This window comes from Schistocerca cancellata, chromosome 6 (genome assembly GCF_023864275.1).
Source record: "Schistocerca cancellata isolate TAMUIC-IGC-003103 chromosome 6, iqSchCanc2.1, whole genome shotgun sequence".
In the NCBI taxonomy this organism is placed as follows: domain Eukaryota; kingdom Metazoa; phylum Arthropoda; class Insecta; order Orthoptera; family Acrididae; genus Schistocerca; species Schistocerca cancellata.
In genome coordinates this window covers 371,246,554-371,267,031 of record NC_064631.1, presented here as the reverse complement: position 1 = coordinate 371,267,031, position 20,478 = coordinate 371,246,554, and the positions used below count along the sequence as shown (strand labels likewise).

The window sequence follows — 20,478 nt, the reverse complement described above, 5'->3', positions numbered from 1 at the left end:
CTGCTGGTATGGGTATGGAGAAGAATACTACAGAACATTGTCATGGAGGGTATGTGTGAAGTGTGACATGGGCAGTGCCACTGACACAGGTCTTTACCTACTGGCAGCAATAGACCTGACTGGGCAATTCAAATAATTCTAATAATCATTTCAATCCTGTGACCAAGCCTTAGCCTTGCACAGGTCTCTGTGCCATGTGCTCGATTGTCAGTCACTCTTGGTGGTTGTGTGTTGGGTTTTACTTCATGCTTGTTCTCTATGCAGAGTTTGGACTCTTTTCTCCCCCCTAAGTTAAGTCACACTTTGAGATTCGTTCCCTCTTCTGGGGTTCTGCTCCCCAGCTTGTAATTGAGCCACCATCAGGTTGTGTAGTTACAATTGTGCCAACAATAACAATTCCATGAGGTCTTCATATCCATGCCATTACTAAACCAGTATGTACAAATATATATCCATGAACTATGGACCTCGCCATTGGTAGGGAGGCTTGCGTGCCACAGCAATACACATAGCTGTATCATAGGTGCAACCAGAATGGAGGGGTATCTGTGGAGAGGTAAGACAAATAAGTTGTTCCTGAAGAGGGGCAGCAGCCTTTTCAGTAGTTGCATGGGCAACAGTCTGGATGACTGACTGATCTGGCCTTGTAACATCAACCAAAATGGCATTGCTGTGTTGGTACTGCGAACAGCTAACAGCAAGGAGGATTTATATATGTAATTTTTCCTGAGGGCATGCAGCTTTACTGTATGGTTAAATGATGATGGCATCCTCTTGGGTAAAATCTTCTGGAGGTAAAATAGTTCCCCATTCAGATCTCCGGACGGGGACTACTCAGGAGAATGTCATTATCAGAAGAAAGAAAACTGCCATTGTACAGATCAAAGTGTGGAATGTCAGATCCCTTAACCCGTCAGAAAATTTAAAAAGGGAAACGGATAGGTTAAAGTTAGATATAGTGGGAATTAGTAAAGTTTGGTAGCACGAGGAACAAGACTTCTGGTCAGGTGACTACAGGGTTATAAATACAAAATCAAATAGGGGTAATGCAGGAGTTCATTTAACAATGAATTAAAAAAAAATAGGAACATGGATAAGCTACTATGAACAGTATAGTAAACGCTTAACTGTACTGAAGATAGACACCAAGTCCATGCCTACCACAGTAGTACAAGTTTATACATTCCTGGAAATGGAAAAAAGAACACATTGACACCGGTGTGTCAGACCCACCATACTTGCTCCGGACACTGCGAGAGGGCTGTACAAGCAATGATCACACGCACGGCACAGCAGACACACCAGGAACCGCGGTGTTGGCCGTCGAATGGCGCTAGCTGCGCAGCATTTGTGCACCGCCGCCGTCAGTGTCAGCCAGTTTGCCGTGGCATACGGAACTCCATCGCAGTCTTTAACACTGGTAGCATGCCGCGACAGCATGGACGTGAACCGTATGTGCAGTTGACGGACTTTGAGCGAGGGCGTATAATGGGCATGCGGGAGGCCGGGTGGACGTACCGCCGAAGTGCTCAACACGTGGGGTGTGAAGTCTCCACAGTACATCGATGTTGTCGCCAGTGGTCGGTGGAAGGTGCACGTGCCTGTCGACCTGGGACCGGACCGCAGCGACGCACGGATGCACGCCAAGACCGTAGGATCCTACGCAGTGCCGTAGGGGACCGCACCGCCACTTCCCAGCAAATTAGGGACACTGTTGCTCCTGGGGTATCGGCAAGGACCATTTGCAACCGTCTCCATGAAGCTGGGCTACGGTCCCGCGCACCGTTAGGCCGTCTTCCGCTCACGCCCCAACATCGTGCAGCCCGCCTCCAGTGGTGTCGCGACAGGCGTGAATGGAGGGACGAATGGAGACGTGTCGTCTTCAGCGATGAGAGTCGCTTCTGCCTTGGTGCCAATGATGGTCGTATGCGTGTTTGGCGCCGTGCAGGTGAGCGCCACAATCAGGACTGCATACGACCGAGGCACACAGGGCCAACACCCGGCATCATGGTGTGGGGAGCGATCTCCTACACTGGCCGTACACCACTGGTGATCGTCGAGGGGACACTGAATAGTGCACGGTACATCCAAACCGTCATCGAACCCATCGTTCTACCATTCCTAGACCGGCAAGGGAACTTGCTGTTCCAACAGGACAATGCATGTCCGCATGTATCCCGTGCCACCCAACATGCTCTAGAAGGTGTAAGTCAACTACCCTGGCCAGCAAGATCTCCGGATCTGTCCCCCATTGAGCATGTTTGGGACTGGATGAAGCGTCGTCTCACACGGTCTGCACGTCCAGCACGAACGCTGGTCCAACTGAGGCGCCAGGTGGAAATGGCATGGCAAGCCGTTCCACAGGACTGCATCCAGCATCTCTACGATCATCTCCATGGGAGAATAGCAGCCTGCATTGCTGCGAAAGGTGGATATACACTGTACTAGTGCCGACATTGTGCATGCTCTGTTGCCTGTGTCTATGTACCTGTGGTTCTGTCAGTGTGATCATGTGATGTATCTGACCCCAGGAATGTGTCAATAAAGTTTCCCCTTCCTGGGACAATGAATTCACGGTGTTCTTATTTCAATTTCCAGGAGTGTATACCAACTAGCTTCGCAGATGATGAAGAGATACAAGATATGTATGATGCAATGAAATAAAGCATTCAGATAGTTAAGGGAGCTGAAATTTTAATAGTCATGAAGGACCGGATTTTGATAGAAGGAAAAGGAAGAGGAAGAGAAGGAAAAGTAGTAGGTGAATATGGACTGGGGGAAAGGAATGAAAGAGGAAGCTGCCTGGTAGAACTTTGCACAGAGAATAACCTAATCATAGCTAACACTTGGTTTAAGAATCATGAAAGAAGGTTGTTTACATGGAAACTGGTTTTGAATTGTAAGACATTTCCAGGGGCAGATGTGGACTCTGACCACAATTTACTGGTTATGAACTGTAGATTAAAACTGAAGAAACTGCAGAAAGGTAGGAATTTAAGGAGATGGTGCCTGGATAAACTGAAACAACCAGAGGTTGTAGAGAGTTTCAGAGAGAGGATTAGGGAACCATTGACAAGAAGAGGGGAAATAAATACAGTACAAGAAGAGAGATGAAACACTTAAGGCAGCAGAGGATCAAGTAGGTAAAAAGGCAAGAGCATTGAAAGATTTAAGTTGAAACAAGTCCCCAGGAGTAGATATCACTACATTAGAACTACTGATAGCCTCAGGAGAGCCAGGCATGACAAAAATCTTCCATCTGGTGAGCAAGATGTATGAGACAGGTGAAACACCCTCAGACTTCAAGAAGAATATAATAATTCCGCTCCCAAAGAAAGCAGGTGTTGACAGGTGTGAAAGTTACTGAACTATCCGTTTAATAAGCCACGGCTGCTAAATATTAACACAAATTGTGTACAGACAAATGGAAAAGCTGGTAGAAGCTGACCTTGCAGAAGATCAGTTTGGATTCTGTAGAAATGTTGGAACATGGGACAAAATACTGACACTACAACTTATGTCAGAAGATAGATTAAGGAAAGGCAAACCTATGCTTCTAGTGTTTGTAGACTTAGAGAAAGCTTTTGACAATGTTGACTGGAATACTGCCTTTCATATTCTGAAGGAGGCAGGGGTAAAATACAGGGAGCGAAAGGCTATTTACAATTTGTGCAGAAACCACATGGCAGTTATAAGAGTCGAGGGGCATGAAAGGGACACAGTGGTTGAGAAGGGAGTGAGACAGGGTTGTAGTCTATCCCTGATGTTATTCCATCTGTATATCGAGCAAGAAGTAAAGGAAACAAAAGAAAAATTTGGAGTAGGAATTAAAATCCATGGAGAAGAAATAAAAACTTTGAGGTTTGCCAATGACATTGTAATTCTGTCAGAGACAGCAAAGGACTTGGAAGACCAGTTGAATGGAATGGACAGAGTCTTGAAAGGAGGATGTAAGATGAACATCAAAAAGAGTAAAACAAGGATAGAGGAATGTATTCGAATTAAACCAGGTGATACTGAGGGAATTAGATTACGAAATGAGGCACTTAAAGTAGTAGATGAGTTTTGCTATTTGAGCAAAATAGCTGATGATGGTCAAAGTAGAGAGGATATAAAAGGTAGACTGGCTACGGTGAGGAAAACATTTCTGAAGAAATTTCGAGAACCTTCCAGAAATGATAAATACTACATAAGAGATAATTACTGGTGGTTAGATTTGAAGCAGCAGCCTGTAGTACACCAGCCAGCAATGCTGGCTGCTAATCATCATTGCTTGCAGTGCAGCTTGAGGTAGTATTAATAATAGTGCCTTAAAACACAGTATCCTTCATCTTTTACAATACAGATACAAAGTATAGCTTAATGAAACATTACCTGTAATTGCACCAGCAACAGAAATATAAATATTTGTGTTAAAAATTTTGTAACATTGCAATCTGCTTTTCTCTGTTGTCATGAAATCTTTTTCTCAGTTTCTTCACTGGGGCATTTTGATGAGATTAAATACAAGGGGGCTTGTGGGAAGTTCAATGGTCTCCAACAGGCTTATTTCTGATTCTAGGTATTGTCAGATGCCCTAAGCCCTTACTTTTTATAATTTTGTTTCCTTATTACAACAGCAAAGACATTCCATTTCTTCTGCCTAGAGATGGCTCTTATTCGGTCCAGTAACTGTCGTTGCTTTTAATCCATATTGTATTAATAGGTAGGAATCATGTTTTGTACGGGCTAATTTTTGAAGCTTTTTGGAAATGTTTCATCCCAAAGTATCTGATGTACTTCAAGGTACAACTTACAGAAAAAAGGTACTACTCCGAAATAAAAACTAACTCCTTACTACTGTTGTAAAGTTTAAAGTAAGGCTTATACAAAAACTGTATATTTGGCCATCCAACATGCCAGAGGCTGCTTTAATGTGTCCATTGCATCCTGAAGCATTTGTGGTATCTGGTCAATGGTAGCAACACTATGGACTGTGTGTCACCATTTCAGTATACAGCAGAGAACTTCTATATAGTGTTCCACCATTAGACCAACACTTTGTATGAAGTTGTATGTTCTGTTACGCCACTGCAAAACAGATTACAGTCATATCATGCTGAAACAACATTAAATGGTTGATTAACCACTCAGTACTGCAGTCGACACTGTACTTAGTCCTCCACTCAGTACTACAGTTGACACTGTACCTATTCCACAACTGTACGACTATCATAGCAGTATGCCATAAATGATCAGAAATAGCAAAATCTGACAGTTATCTGGTGACTCTTCATTCTCACATTTTTAAGCTCAGTAATATGATGATGTGATGCCCTTTGCTGTTTCCATTTCATCTGATGACTGGCTTGAAGCTGGCAGTATCGAAGGTCCAACAGATTGAAAACAACTGTTAACCTTTGTGGCTCACCATTACACTTGGAAGCCACCCCTACCACATAATCAAAACTAACATGCACAAATTCCTTTACAATAAATGGGACCAAAAAATACAAAAAACATACAATTGGAATTAAATATTGCTTGATCTATTTAGCTTAATGGAACACAGCAGTACCAGACATCCCCACCAAACACACACACACACACACACACACACACACACACACACAAAACATTCAGTAACAAAGTTTGACAACACCACACAACACATTCCCTACAAAAACAATCCATTTTAAATACGTCATTCTTCCATGACATCACATTTACACACACACACACACACACACACACACACAAAACATTCAGTAACAAAGTTTGACAACACCACACAACACATTCCCTACAAAAACAATCCATTTTAAATACGTCATTCTTTCATGACATCACATTTAAAAAATAGCCTAATATTTGTAAGAACCAAGATTAAAAATATGATAACTACTTGTTTCGCTCGCAACATTGAGCCGTGCTCTTAGCTTCTTCCTTACCCTCGCCCTCAAAAAATGTGGCACATTTGAAAACAGTCAAATAATTGAAAGAAACAAGATTATAAATAGAATCAATAATAGTTTCACTTATAAAAATCTGAGCTTCAGTCTTAGGTTCCTGCCTAATCTCACCCTCAAAACACTTACCACATTCAAAACATGTCTCAATATTTGTTAGAAATAAGAAAATAAATATAATAGCTAATCGCTTCACTCACAACAATTGAAGCTATGCTCTTAGGTTCCTGCCTAACATTACGCTTGGAAATTGTGCCATGTATGGAAAGAAATAACCAAATATTTGTGACAATCAAAATTATAAATATGATTGCTACTTGTTTTCCTAGCAACAATTTCAAGTGTGCTCTCAGGTTCCTGCCTAACCACAATCTCATAAATCATGACATATTTGGAATAAACAGCATAGTTTACACCAATGACTAAAACAACCACAGACAAAATTTAATAATAGGTCATTTCCATCCTTTGCATCATAAGCTCATGATGTCACAAAAGACGTCTCTCATTAAAGCAGCTGAGTGAAATTACACTGTAAGTTTGACCCACCTATTTTTTGACATAATAGTTTCTGAATCTATCTAGGAGTGACATCTCAACAATTTAAAAGATCCCCTTAACAGACCTAAGAGTTAGTTGGCTCAAATGTAAATTAACTAAGTACAGTTCGCCCTCAACCTACATCCCTCCCGAAGAAATTTTCAGTACCTCAGACATGTACTGACCAAAAATGGTCACTAACCTAATTTATTTTGGCACACATCAAAATAAATGATAATATCCCTGCATCCAAGGACTTTTAATTTCCCGTTTACCAAGGAAAAGTTCAGTACTGAAAATATAAATATGGACCATTCTGTCTTCATCATCTTCGCCTTCAATTCTTGCAATTTACACAAACACCAAGATTTTATATGCCATAAGCCTTTGTGAGCCAGTTATTACTCATCTGAGTACAGACCATTGCTGTTAACTTTTATTACTCAGTTTTACCTCAATTTGATGTAAGTGCAATGTACGATATGTCTCTTGCATTTCACAGTAGTCTATTTCTGCTTGAATGGATGTTCTCTGTATTGTAGTTATTGCCTGCAATACATCTTTGAAGGTTTCTAATGAAATAATTTTTTGCTCTAGCTTTGTCTTCACATCCTGTAAAAAATATTTTTATATAATCAGCGCTGCACAGAATTAAAAAACTAAATATTACATTTTATTATTATTATTTTCTTAATTTGCATCAACATACAATCATTCTATCTCTGAAAGCTTGCATATTGGACTTTGTCTTCTTTGCTAGTATTTGCCCAAGTTGAGCCTTCCATTCAGTTGCATGATGGATGACTGCATTTATGATAGGTTTCAAGTTTATCCTGTAAGAAGAGTTAATAACTCTATTAATTTACACAAAATAGCTTTTTTATTATCTTAAATTCAGATCTTAATTGTAAAGGGACAAACAGCATTGTAGTAGCTGACACATCCAAGTACATGAAAGTTGATAACAGTATATATTACTGAAAAGTATTATTACAGGCCTTTCTTCTGCCTTATTTTCTGCATGATGGCATTTTTCTTTCAAATTTTCAAATACTTATAAGTGCTTGAGAATCAGTATTAGGAAATGTACCATATTTTATTGTTACAATATGCAGGTTCCCACCGCTTCAAAACTGGAAACATTTTGTAAACAGTTTAATATCTTTTTATTTTTGAACATGATAAATATTGCTAATGGCTACAAAATATTTATTAGTAATGATTTTCATTTTGACAGTTTGTCATTTTCAAGCATACATACAGTACTAATTTTTAAGAAAAAAACTTTTAGAAACAGAATTTGGAGTACAACAATATAAGGAACAAGACAGAGTTCATAAAGATGATACGTCGAGTTGCAGGCAGGCTCAATGAAGAGAATGTTATGCAGTTAGCTTTTGGCCAAGCCTTCTTCAGAAAAGAAAATACACACACACACACACATTCATTCGCACAAGCAAACACACCTCATACAAATATGACCGCCATCTCTTGCAGCTCAGACCAAGTGAGAAGCCATTTATAACTATTGTAAATAGTTGGTGAACTCCAGTCTCCTAAAAAGATAACAGTCTGACAGAATATGGATACGGTGGTAGCAGAGGTTAACATTCCTTGAGGAAAGACTAAATAAGAACTGGCAGATATCTCCATTCATAAAATTGCCAAAATTACCTCCAATCGGTGCCATATGATTTTGATTTTCAAGTTAAAAAAACACATCAACTGTCCAGTTCTCACATATAAAAGACTTTTGTATCACCAACACCAGTAGGAGTCCGTATTAAAGGGTAGAATCAGGCTATTTTGTGATTCAAAGTCCACACAATGCAGAGGCTCTCCATTTCCTTAGGAATATTTGCCAATGCAGCTGGTAAAAGCAAAGCTCCAATAAGAGATAGGTATGGTTTTATCCTTGACTGGTTTCAGTAAAGGAATGAGTACAGCCTCCTCCATCTGTCTGAATAAACTCTATTAAACCAAATTTTAATGAAACTAGAAGTGGGTGATTGTCTATTTCCTCATTACTTTCACCTCTACAATTCTGTAGATTTTATGGGACTGTGAAGTTCATCTGGTTGAAACAGTGACATTAAAAAAGTGTTCAGCCATTGGTTGAGCCATATATCTATTCAAGCTCATCAAAATCCTTTCCTCACTATGGCCGTAAGAGGGGATATGCTGCACTTTCCCAAAAGTCTCCTTCTACTTCTACCCCTTGGCTCTACAGCCCTTGGAGGGCCTTGGCATGGATCACAATATCCTGCCATTCTATCCAGTCTATGGCTTTCCGTCTCCAGCCTCTGACACCCAGCTTTTTCATGTCGTCTTCAATTCGGTCCATCCATCTCTTTTTGGGATGTTCCTTCAGCGTCTGCCTCCAGCCTTGCCATCAAAAATCTTCTTACATGTCCTGTCTTCCTCCATTCTGATCACTTGTCCTGCCCATTGCAGTCTTCTTAATTTAATGGTAGTGACAATGTCAGGTTCTTCAAAAAGTTGTTCTAATTCTGTATTCGTACGAATGTGCCAACCTTCTTGATTGTATATTGGGCCGTATATTTTACGCAGAAGCTTTCTCTCTCAAATGCTAAGGATCGTTTCCTCATTTGCAGTCATAGTCCATGTCTTGGCACCATACATAACAACTGGTCCTATAATTGTTTTGTAAATGAGGATTTTAGATTTTTGTTACAGAAGTGAGCTCCTAAGCATGGGTAGTGTAGCAAAGTAGCATCTGTTGCCTGCTGCTATTCTCGCTTTCACCTTGCTGCTGATGTCATTTGTCTCTGTGATAATCGATCCAAGTTATTTGAAGTCTCTCACCCTTTCATACTCCTTGTTGACTATCCTGAGATTTGGTAGGTTTTGCTGGTTTGTCATTGCCATATATTTGGTCTTTTCGATATTGACTACCAGGCCAAGTTCCCTTGCACCTCTCTCCAGTTGTTGATAGACATCAGCCAGCACAGCAGTGTTTCATGTGACTTATGCCACATCATCTACGTAGGCCAGGTACTGCAGTGAACGATTAAAAATAGTTCCTCCTCAATTTATCTCTATATGACTTTTTATAGGCAGAGGTTGAATAGCAGTGAGGAGATATTGTCACCCTGTCTCAGTCCCTTCTTCACTTCCACTTTTCTGGAGATTTCACCCTGTATTTTTACTTTAAAATTGGTTTCACAGAGGGTCATAATGGTAAGTTTAATGAGCTTCTTCGGTATTCCTGCCTCTTCCATCACATTCCGCAATGTCATTGTTGAGATACTATCATAGGCTTGTTTAAAATCGATATAAAGTTGATGTATATTTATTTGATGTTCATAACATTTTTCAAGTAGTATGCTTGATGTGAATATTTGGTCAGTTGTTGACCTATTTCTTCTAAAGCCACTCTGATGATCTCCAATTATCTCTTCCTCATAGGGAGTAAGCCTCCTAGTTAGGATCTTGGAGAACACTTTATATGTAGTATTTAGCAGGGATATTCCTCAGTAATTCTGGCAGTTTAATTTATCTTCTTTTTTATGTATGGGGCATGTAATAGCCATTTTCAACTCCATTGCATGCTCTCCTCCTGACAGATGTTCAGTATTACTTTATGTATTGCTTTCCACAATGCTTCCCCACCCTACTTGAGAAATTCTGCCTGGATCTGATTTTCTCCAGGTGCCCTATTATTTTTTAGGGTCTTAATGGCTTGTATCACTTCCTCCAGTGTGAGTTCTGGTGTTAAGACCTCTGGTCCATAATAAGTTATTTTCACCAGTTCTTCTTGTTCTAATCCTTCTACTTCTGGGTTCAGTAACTCTTGGAAGTATTCTGGACATCTGTCAAAGTATTTTATTACTCTCCCCTATCAAATCCCCTTCCTTATTTCTACATATATTCATTCTGGCTTGAAACCCAGCCTTTCCTTCTTTAATATTTTGGTACATTTCACGTACTTGCTTCTCTTCTCCTAGCTGTTCAATTTTTTACATTTTTTTCTTTTCTAGTGCTCTTTCCTTCTTTCTGCAAACCCTCTTAACTACATAGCACTTCACATTGCATTCATTCGGATTTTCTGTAGTTCTTCTCTGAAATAATTTCATTCGTGCTATGTTATGCTCCTCAATTCTTCTCATACAATCTTCATCAAACCAATCTGCCTTCCTCTGAGCCCATACATTACCTAAAACCTCCCTAATTGCCTCAATTATTGCAGTCTTACATACTTTCCACACTATTTCCATATGTTCATTTGATGTGTCGGTATCGTTCTTAATCTCCTCTTCTATTTTTGACTGATATGTTCTCTGTATTTCTTCTGGCTTTAGTTTCTTAATGTCAAAACTTTTCTGTTTGTGGCCTTTTTGTTTACTCAATAGTGAGATCCTTTGCCTGTACTTAATTCTCACTAGATGATGGTCTGAATTGCAGTCAGCTCCACGTTGGCTCCTAACATCCATTATGTCTGATCCGTGACTCCCGTCAATCAGTATATGGTCTACCTAATTTCTAGTTTGTCCATCTGGAGACGTCCATGTTTCTTTGTGTATATTTTTGTGTTTGAAACCATGTACTGCTGACTGTCATGTTTTTACTTATAGCAAAATCTACAACCCCAATTCCATTGTCATTTGAGACTACATCTTCCTATAGTTGGCTGATAAGCCTCCTCTTTTCCTGTTTTTGCATTCAAGTCTCTTATTAAGATCTTAACATCATGTTTAGGAGCCTGATCAACTGCTGTACTTTGCTATAAAACTCATCCTTCTGTTGTTCATCTGCTCCTCTGTGGGTGTATGCACATTTATAATTGTTATGTTGAAAAATTTTCCCCTTAATCTTAATATGGACATCCATTCATTGATTGGTTCAAAGTGCATTACAGTACCGAGCAAGGTGGCACAGTGGTTAGCACACTGGACTCGCATTCGGGAGGATGACGGTTCAATCCCACGTCCGGCCATCCTGATTTAGATTTTCTGTGATTTCCCTAAATTGCTCCAGGCAAATGCTGGGATGGTTCCTTTGAAAGGGCACGGCCGACTTCCTTCCCCATCCTCCCCGAATCCCATGAGACCGATGACCTCGCTGTTTGGTCTCTTCCCCCAAACAACCCAACCCAACCAATTACAGCATGTTTCAGTACTTTAGCGATCACAAAACCTGTACCAAAGGTATTTGTCCTCCTGCCACTATAGAAGATTGTGAAATTTCCGGAGTCCACTATGTCACTTCTCTTCCACCTAATTTCCGGGAGAGCCAATAGTTTTATACCATAGTTGTTTGCTTGCAATAGCAGCTGCCGTAGGGCTCCAGCTTGGTATAGGCTCTGTAGATTCCATGTTCCTATGTACAAATCTCTTATCCTTTGTTTGCTGGTGTCATCATCAAAATATTTGTCCAGCTTATTCCTTTGCTGGCATTCACAACAAGTGATTTTTACAGGGAAAGATTGTTAATCTTCTGCCCAATCATTTGAGGGGTTGCCTCTTACAACTCACCGGGTAGCTGGTTCCATTTTCAGGGTAACATGCTTAGCCTCTGTAGATCCCTCTACTGACTGCAAGATAGCAGTTAATGGTTGGGGGCACCTCTGCATTTCGTCCAAGCCATTGGCCCTCATACTTGTACCTGCTGGTTTTGGTCTGCCCCATGCATTTCATTTTGCTGGTACCCTCCATATCTGAAGGACGTTCCCCTATCTGCCACATGGGAAGGTGCCCGATTTGGGACCAACAACCCTACATGGGCAAAGGTCTCCTTACTGACACCCAAACTTGTGTAGCCGACATAGAATACTTAATGCAACTATGTATCGTACCGATAGTAGTTTCCCTTCCTTTTTTTAATCACTTACTGTGTTCTTGCCCCCCCCCTCCCCGCCCAGTCCAAAGAGCTGCTAATGGTGTGCCTCCTCTCATTGGGAGTAACTCCACACTGAATTTGTCTCAAATGTTTACAGGTGTTTTGGAGGGGAGGAGGCCCACAGAGGAAGTGTTAACCTATACTTTATGCCCACTGGAGATTAGTAAATTCATTAAATCTCGATGCGGCAATGCATATCAACAAGATAAAATGATAGGGACTGTTTCTGATTTACAGTTTCTCAAAATTCATTGAATTCATTTTGCTTTCACACAAAAAAAATATTGGAAGATGCAAATGTGTCCTGAATGGCTATTAATCAATGCACAAATGTTCAGTCCCCTATCACACTCTTGCTTCACATCAAATAATCAAAGTATGAACTTCTTCAAATAATTTCAAAGTTGAATGCCATCTCAAAAAAAATTAATGTCACCATTAACTCCAATGATTCTAAGTCCAATGACTGTCAGTATTTTTCTGTTTTCCAAAACCTAACAGATTCTACAACAGTGCTGCAGTTACATTGCTCACCTTTGCACATGTTTCACTAATGCATACCACACTTGACAAAACTTCCTAGCAGATGACTGCCTGTGATCCTCTCCAGCAAAAGACTGTTCACTGCATCCTGCTGCCAGCTATTTATGGCTGAAGTGACCATTTTTCCAAGGCAATGAAACCAAATTTTGTGCCATTATTTAAAAGTTTTTCAGATCACATATGAGTTATACAAGTTAGAGGAAATGCCTTTTCAGTGTGGATCTCCTTATGTGTTTTCTGTTGTTATTACTTCTCCCAAAATTTTTTAAATACTAAAATTATTCTCCACACTAGAAATGTTCAACCAAAGACAGCTTGCTTGAAATTAGTAGACCACAATACAGTGTCACATCCTAGGAAATGGTACATCACATTATTTTATGTGGTGAGTGCTATTGGGAGTTTGTGCTATTTTAGGTGATCACAACTGGAACTGCATTTCTTGATATGTCTCAAAACCAATTTTGCAAGTCAAATTTTGGTGCACCTTAGGTTATGGCACCGCCATCTACTGATCTTAAGATCTAACTTTCTCCTGCTGCAGTGGATTTTTTTTTTTTTAATGTAATTTGCATTCCCCCCCCACATGAACCATGGACCTTGCCATTGGTGGGGAGGCTTGGGTGCCTCAACGACACAGATAGCCGTATCATAGGTGCAACCACAATGGAGGGGTATCTGTTGAGAGGCCAGACAAACGTGTGGTTCCTGAAGAGGGGCAGCAGCCTTTTCAGTAGTTGTTGCAGGGGCAACAGTCTGGATGATTGACTGATCTGGCCTTGTAACACTAAGCAAAATGGCCTTGCTGTGCTGGTACTGCGAACAGCTGAAAGCAAGGGGAAACTATGGCCGTAATTTTTCCCGAGAGCATGCAGCGTTACTGTATAGTTAAATGACGATGGAGTCCTCTTGGGTAAAATATTCCGGAGGTAAAATAGTCCCCCATTCAGATCTTCGGGCGGGGACTACTCAGGAGGACGTCATTATCAGGAGAAAGAAAATTGGCATTCTACATCAGAGCGTGGAATGTCAGATCCCTTATTTGGGCAGGTAGGTTAGAAAATTTAAAAAGGGAAATGGATAGGTTAAAGTTATATATAGTGGGAATTAGTGAAGTTCGGTGGCAGGAGGAACAAGACTTTTGGTCAGATGAATACAGGGTTATAAATACAAAATCAAATAGGGGTAATGCAGGAATAGGTTTAATAATGAATAAAAAAATAGGACTGCACGTAAGCTACTACAAACAGCATAGTGAACGCATTATTGTGGCCAAGATAGACATGAACCCAATGCCTACTACAGTAGTACAAGTTTATATGCCAACTAGCTCTGCAGATGATGAAGAAATTGATGAAATGTAGGATGAGATAAAAGAAATTATTCAGGTAGTCAAGGGAGACGAAAATTTAATAGTCTTGAGTGACTCGAATTCGAGAGTAGGAAGAGGGAGAGAAGGAAACATAGTAGGTGAATATGGATTGGGGCTAAGAAATGAAAGAGGAAGCCGCCTGGTAGAATTTTGTGCAGAGCATAACTTAATCATAGCTAACACTTGGTTTAAGAATCATGAAAGAAGGTTGTATACCTGGAAGAACCCTAGAGATACTAAAAGGTATCAGATAGATTATATAATGGTAAGACAGAGATTTAGGAACCAGGTTTTAAATTGTTAGACATTTCCAGGGGCAGATGTGGACTCTGACCACAATCTATTGGTTATGAACTGTAGATTAAAACTGAAGAAAATGCAAAAAGGTGGGAATTTAAGGAGATGGGACCTAGATAAACTGACTAAACCAGAGGTTGTACAGAGTTTCAGGGAGAGCATAAGGGAACAATTGACAGGAATGGGGGAAAGAAATACAGTAGAAGAAGAATGGGTAGCTTTGAGGGATGAAGTAGTGAAGGCAGCAGAGGATCAAGTAGGTAAAAAGACGAGGGCTAGTAGAAATCCTTGGGTAACAGAAGAAATATTGAATTTAATGGATCAAAGGAGAAAATATAAAAATGCAGTAAATGAAGCAGGCAAAAAGGAATACAAATGTCTCAAAAATGATATCGACAGGAAGTGCAAAATGGCTAAGCAGGGATGGCTAGAGGACAAATGTAAGGATGTAGAGGCTTATCTCACGAGGGGTAAGATAGATACTGCCTACACGAAAATTAAAGAGACATTTGGAGGAAAGAGAAGCACTTGCATGAATATCAAGAGCTCAGATGGAAACCCAGTTCTAAGCAAAGAAGGGAAAGCAGAAAGGTGGAAGGAGTATATAGAGGGTCTATACAGGGGTGATGTTCTTGAGGACAATATTATGGAAATGGAAGAGGAGGTAGATGAAGATGAAATGGGAGATATGATACTGCATGAAGAGTTTGACAGAGCACTGAAAGAACAAGGCCCCGGGAGTAGACAACATTCCATTAGAACTACTGACGGCCTTGGGAGAACCATTCCTGACAAAACTCTACCATCTGGTGAGCAAGATGTATAAGACAGGTGACATTCCCTCAGACTTCAAGAAGAATATAATAATTGCAATCCCAAAGAAAGCAGCTGATGACAGATGTGAAAATTACCGAACTATCAGTTTAATAAGTCACAGCTGCAAAATACTAATGCGAATACTTTACAGACGAATGGAAAAACTGGTAGAAGCCGACCTCGGGGAAGATCAATTTGGATTCCGTAGAACTGTTGGAACACGTGAGGCAAAACTGACCCTATGACTTATCTTAGGAGAAAGATTAATGAAAGGCAAACCTATGTTTCTAGCATTTGTAGGCGTAGGGAAAGCTTTTGACAATGTTGACTGGGATACCCTCTTTCAAATTCTGAAGGTGGCAGGGGTAAAATACAGGGAGCGAAAGGCTATTTACAATTTGTTCAGAAAGCAGATGGCAGTTATAAGAGTCAAGGGACATGAAAGGGACGCAGTAGTTGGGAAGGGAGTGAGACAGGGGTGTAGCCTCCCCCCGATGCTTTTCAATCTGTATATTGAGCAAGCAGTAAAGGAAACAAAAGAAAAGTTTGGAGTAGGTATTAAAATCCATGGAGAAAAAGTAAAAACTTTGAGGTTTGCCGATGACATTGTAATTCTGTCAGAGACAGCAAAGGACTTGGAAGAGCAGTTGAACGGAATGGACAGTGTCTCGAAAGGAGGGTATAAGATGAACATCAACAAAAGCAAAATGAGGATAATGGAATGTAGTCGAAGTAAATCGAGTGATGCTGAGGGAATTAGATTAGGAAATGAGACACTTAAAGTAGTAAAGGAGTTTTGCTATTTGGGGAGCAAAATAACTGATGATGGTCAAAGTAGAGAGGATATAAAATGTAGACTGCCAATGGCAAGGAAAGCTTTTCTGAAGAAGAGAAATTTGTTAACATTGAGTATTGATTTAAGTGTCAGGAAGTCTTTTCTGAAAGTATTTGTATGGAGTGTAGCCATGCATGGAAGTGAAACATGGACAATAAATAGTTTGGACAAGAAGAGAATAGAAGCTTTTGAAATGTGGTGCTACAGAAGAATGCTGAACATTAGATGGGTAGATCACATAATTAATGAGGAGGTATTGAATAGAATTGGGGAGAAGAGGAGTTTGTGACACAACTTGACTAGAAGAAGGGATCGGTTGGTAGGGCATGTTCTGAGGCATCAAGGGATCACCAATTTAGTACTGGCGGGCAGTGTGAAGGGTAAAAATCGTAGAGGGAGACCAAGAGATGAATACACTAAGCAGATTCAGAAGGATGTAGGCTGCAGTAGGTACTGGGAGATGATGAAGCTTGCACAGGATAGAGTAGCATGGAGAGCTGCATTAAACCAGTCTCAGGACTGAGGACCACAACCACAACAACAAAAACAACAACAACAACAATTTGCATTCACATGTTTAGTAAAATTACATATGAAATATACAAAAGTTCTAGTAACATTCCCCTCATTTTTTGATATTAGATTAGTATTCTGCATTGAATTGCCTTCCTTTTGTGCCATCACTCAGTTTTATGGAGTTAATACAATAAAGTTAGTATTTTTCTAAATTTGCAGTCAGAGTTGTGCCTCATCACTTGGTGTCTGTCAAATTAATTATGTTACAAGTTAAGCAAGAGCTGATTTGTTTTGTTTTGGAGAGTTTTATTTGACATGTAAATGTCTTATCTAGTTATAGTGAATTATGTTATTTTTAATATGACTTGGTTTCAAAGCATTCATTAGACCACCATATTGAGTTGGTGGACATACAAAGGAGCCAACTAAGTGTTTCTGATGGAACTCAGCCACTTCCTGCCTTACTACTTTGCTGGGCTTGTCTCATGGTGAAACATTCTGGACAGACACATCACAATTATTGTCATCTGCAGAATGAACAAAGAAACCACCTCTTTACTGTCAAACACTTGCTGAGCAGCCACAGTCCCTCCTCTCAGACTCACAGGTGTGCTTGCTTACTTGATTTTACTCTGTACTCAGAGGGGTGAACTGTGATTATTCGGACTGATGACCATAGATGTTAAGTCCCATGGTGCTCAGAGCCATTTGTGATTATTCTCACCTCCATAATTCTCTAGAGTGCCTGGAACTTTGAAGCTTGTCTGCCAAATGCAGTGGCATTAAAAAAAAAATTATCCTTTTTTCGGCCACCTCCTTATCCAAACTCACCTAAAACCCATTCTCTTCAGTAAGGTTGCATGAGGGAGATGTGCTGACCCTGCTCAAAAGTCTCCTGACATCCAAGCTTTCGTACCTGATTTGGAATATTTATTGGAACTTTTGATTTCATTCTGGAAGTTTCTCTTCCTTTCTTTAATCACGCACCTTGCCACAATCCCAAACACTGGAGATTTTCTGCTGATGGGCTATGTTTCTACTCCTACAGAGCTGTGCACCTGGGCTCTAATTGCTGAATGACATTCTTTAACCCACTAAGGGACAGGCTTCTTCTGATACAGTTGCTAGATTTTGGAATGGATTCTTCAGTTATTTGCTGGATCACACACTTAATATAATCAACATTTTTTTCTCATATGTAGCCTTCTGACTATTTAGCATCCATTTCTCCCTGTTAAGCATCCAATTTGGTTTCCTTTCAACCACAGCCCTATTCATTATATGGATTCACAGTGTAAAGTGGTCAGTGAAATGCAAATCTGCAGCCACTCCCCATTGAAATGGGTCTGCAAGAGTTGAAGAGCAGAAATAAAGAGTAACTGATGATGGAAACACTTTGTCTAACAATTATGTCATCTGACCAGAATTCAAAGGGCGTGAAATATAAATAGTTATGCATCTCAGTGACTTGGCTCCTGCGGCTTGTGGCACCCAAACCCCACAGCCTTTTGTGTGTTGAAGTTGCCCATTATGAGAAATGTGTGGGGAAATTACTTTAGCAGCTCTTTTACCATGTCGTCATCCAGTTTCCATCGTGGGGTGCTAGGTATAAAGACACACTCTGGCCTTCATACTACATACTTGTAATAACTTCCATTACAATATTCATGCCAGGGGACTTCAGTGGTATAATATTTCTGTACTAATTTAGTTATCTGGCTTAACTTAGGTTTTTAATTAATCATAAGGTATTTATTTTGTCTCTCAATGTAAATGCTTATTACTTTCAGTGGCTGGTACTGAGCTCAGCATTGTGCAATGCTGTCTCTTATTGATCAGCTGATGTTTATAATAGCTTTCATTCACTTAGTAGTTATGAATGAAGTAAAAAAATCATCAACAATGTTTCTGTAGGCTCTATTACCTTTTAACACAAGCACACAAACATCACCAGATTACTTAAAGATTTGTGTGAGGTGATCCTGGATCCATGTTAATGTTAACTGAGATGAACACCAAGGATTAATTTTTGGTTAGCTCACCATAAAGGATGGCAATCATTTTTTATTCATTAGTGAAACAATTGTCCATTACACATTAACAAAATTGTGTAAGTTACATTTCTAATTCAAGTGCGTCTTTATAGCATAACCTACAATATTCACATTTTTTAGATACAAGAGGGATAATACATTACAAATTATGATTCCAGACAACTGAGTGGAGTCAGAGATTACAGTGCATGGCCAGCACTTAATACTGTACTATCCATTTAGTCTTCAGTATTCTTCTGTAGCACATATTTCAAAGGCTGCTATGTCCTTCTTGTCTGAATGCTCATCATCCACATTTCTCTTTAGTGCAAGGCTACACTTGAGACAAATGCCTTCAGAAGAGACTTCCTAACAGTTAGATTTATATTAAATGTTAATACATTTGTCTTTTTCAGAAGTGATTTCCTAGCTGTCTGCATTTTATATACACTCTACTTCGGCCATAATCAATTATTTTACTGCCTATGTAGCAAAACTAACTATTACTTTGTCTCGTTTCCTAATCTAATTCTCTCAGAATCATGTGATTTAATCTGACTACATTCCATTACTCTTGCTTTGCTTTGCTGATGTTCATCCTCTCTTCGAGACATTGTCCATTCCATTCAACTGCTCTTCCAAATCTTCTGCTATCTCTGACAGAATTCTAATGTCATTGGCAAACCTCTAAGTTTTTATTTCTTTTCACTCCAAATTTTTCTTTGGTCTCCTTTACTGCTTGCTCAATGTACAGATTGAATAACATTGGACGTAGGCTACAACCCTGTCCCACTACCTTCTCAACAATCATGTCTCTTTCATGCTCTCTGGGAAGTTCCATTGGTTTGTTACTAGGATATTTGGTGGTGAAGTATAGTCTGTTCAGGAGGTAAGACCTCTTGTTATTTAATCTTGCTCACATTATTTCAACACACTCACCAACCTCTTCTAATCAAACTTCTTTTCTCAAAGTGCCGTAGTTACAGCTGCAAGTTAACAGAACAAATACAACATCCAATTCTTGAACTAAATGTGAGGCAACTGATAAACAACATATCATATGTTGTACTCTTGTTTAAATAATTATGGGAAACAAAAGTGCTTTATCATGCAGAACATCACAATACACTAATATTGACTACCAGCTCAAAAATGGTTTCTTGTATTTAACCAATTATAACTGAGTCAGTATCGAGTCAGTATGTAACAAGTTTTCTCTTATTACCATGACATCATAGGCACTGTCAAGGCCACTCTTTCTCTATGGCATGTACCGTATCTCCAAGGCAGGAATCGATAAAACAGAATAAACCACTCGACCAGCAGGTACCACAAATGTGGTACGAACTTTACCATCATACCGGCTTCCACAAACGCTGTGTCCACACATCTCGTGATACATGTGCATAAATAAAACATATATTCAAATGTATGTTATCTAATTTATTGTGAAAATAAACTTTTTACAATTGTGATCTTCATTCGGTGCTTCAAAAATGCTTGGGCAACACCTCACTTCATCAGAGTAGTATGAAACAATACATCCTTGACTATTATAAGTCATCTGGTTTCTGTACAATTTGTAAATGACCTTTTGCATCCTGTGTTTTAGCCTTACTATCGTCAGAATTTCACAGAAGTTACTCCAGTCAACATTTTCAAAAGCTTCATCTAAGTCTACAAATCTAAGTCCTATCTTCTAAAGGCAGTCCCAGTGTC

At 39.7% G+C, this 20,478-nt stretch overlaps 1 protein-coding gene across 1 annotated transcript in view; it reads right to left on the bottom strand.

The window, feature by feature from the left end:
• The window catches only part of LOC126088335 (dynein axonemal heavy chain 10), a 1,153,099-nt gene that overhangs the window by 1,092,270 nt on the left and 40,351 nt on the right, over positions 1-20,478 (bottom strand). The window contains exons 4-5 of the mRNA XM_049906469.1: positions 7,198-7,321; positions 6,942-7,100 (exon numbers count right to left, since the gene is read on the bottom strand). Of these exons, the coding sequence (XP_049762426.1) occupies positions 6,942-7,100; positions 7,198-7,321 (283 nt within the window). The remainder of the gene's footprint in view (positions 1-6,941; positions 7,101-7,197; positions 7,322-20,478) is intronic.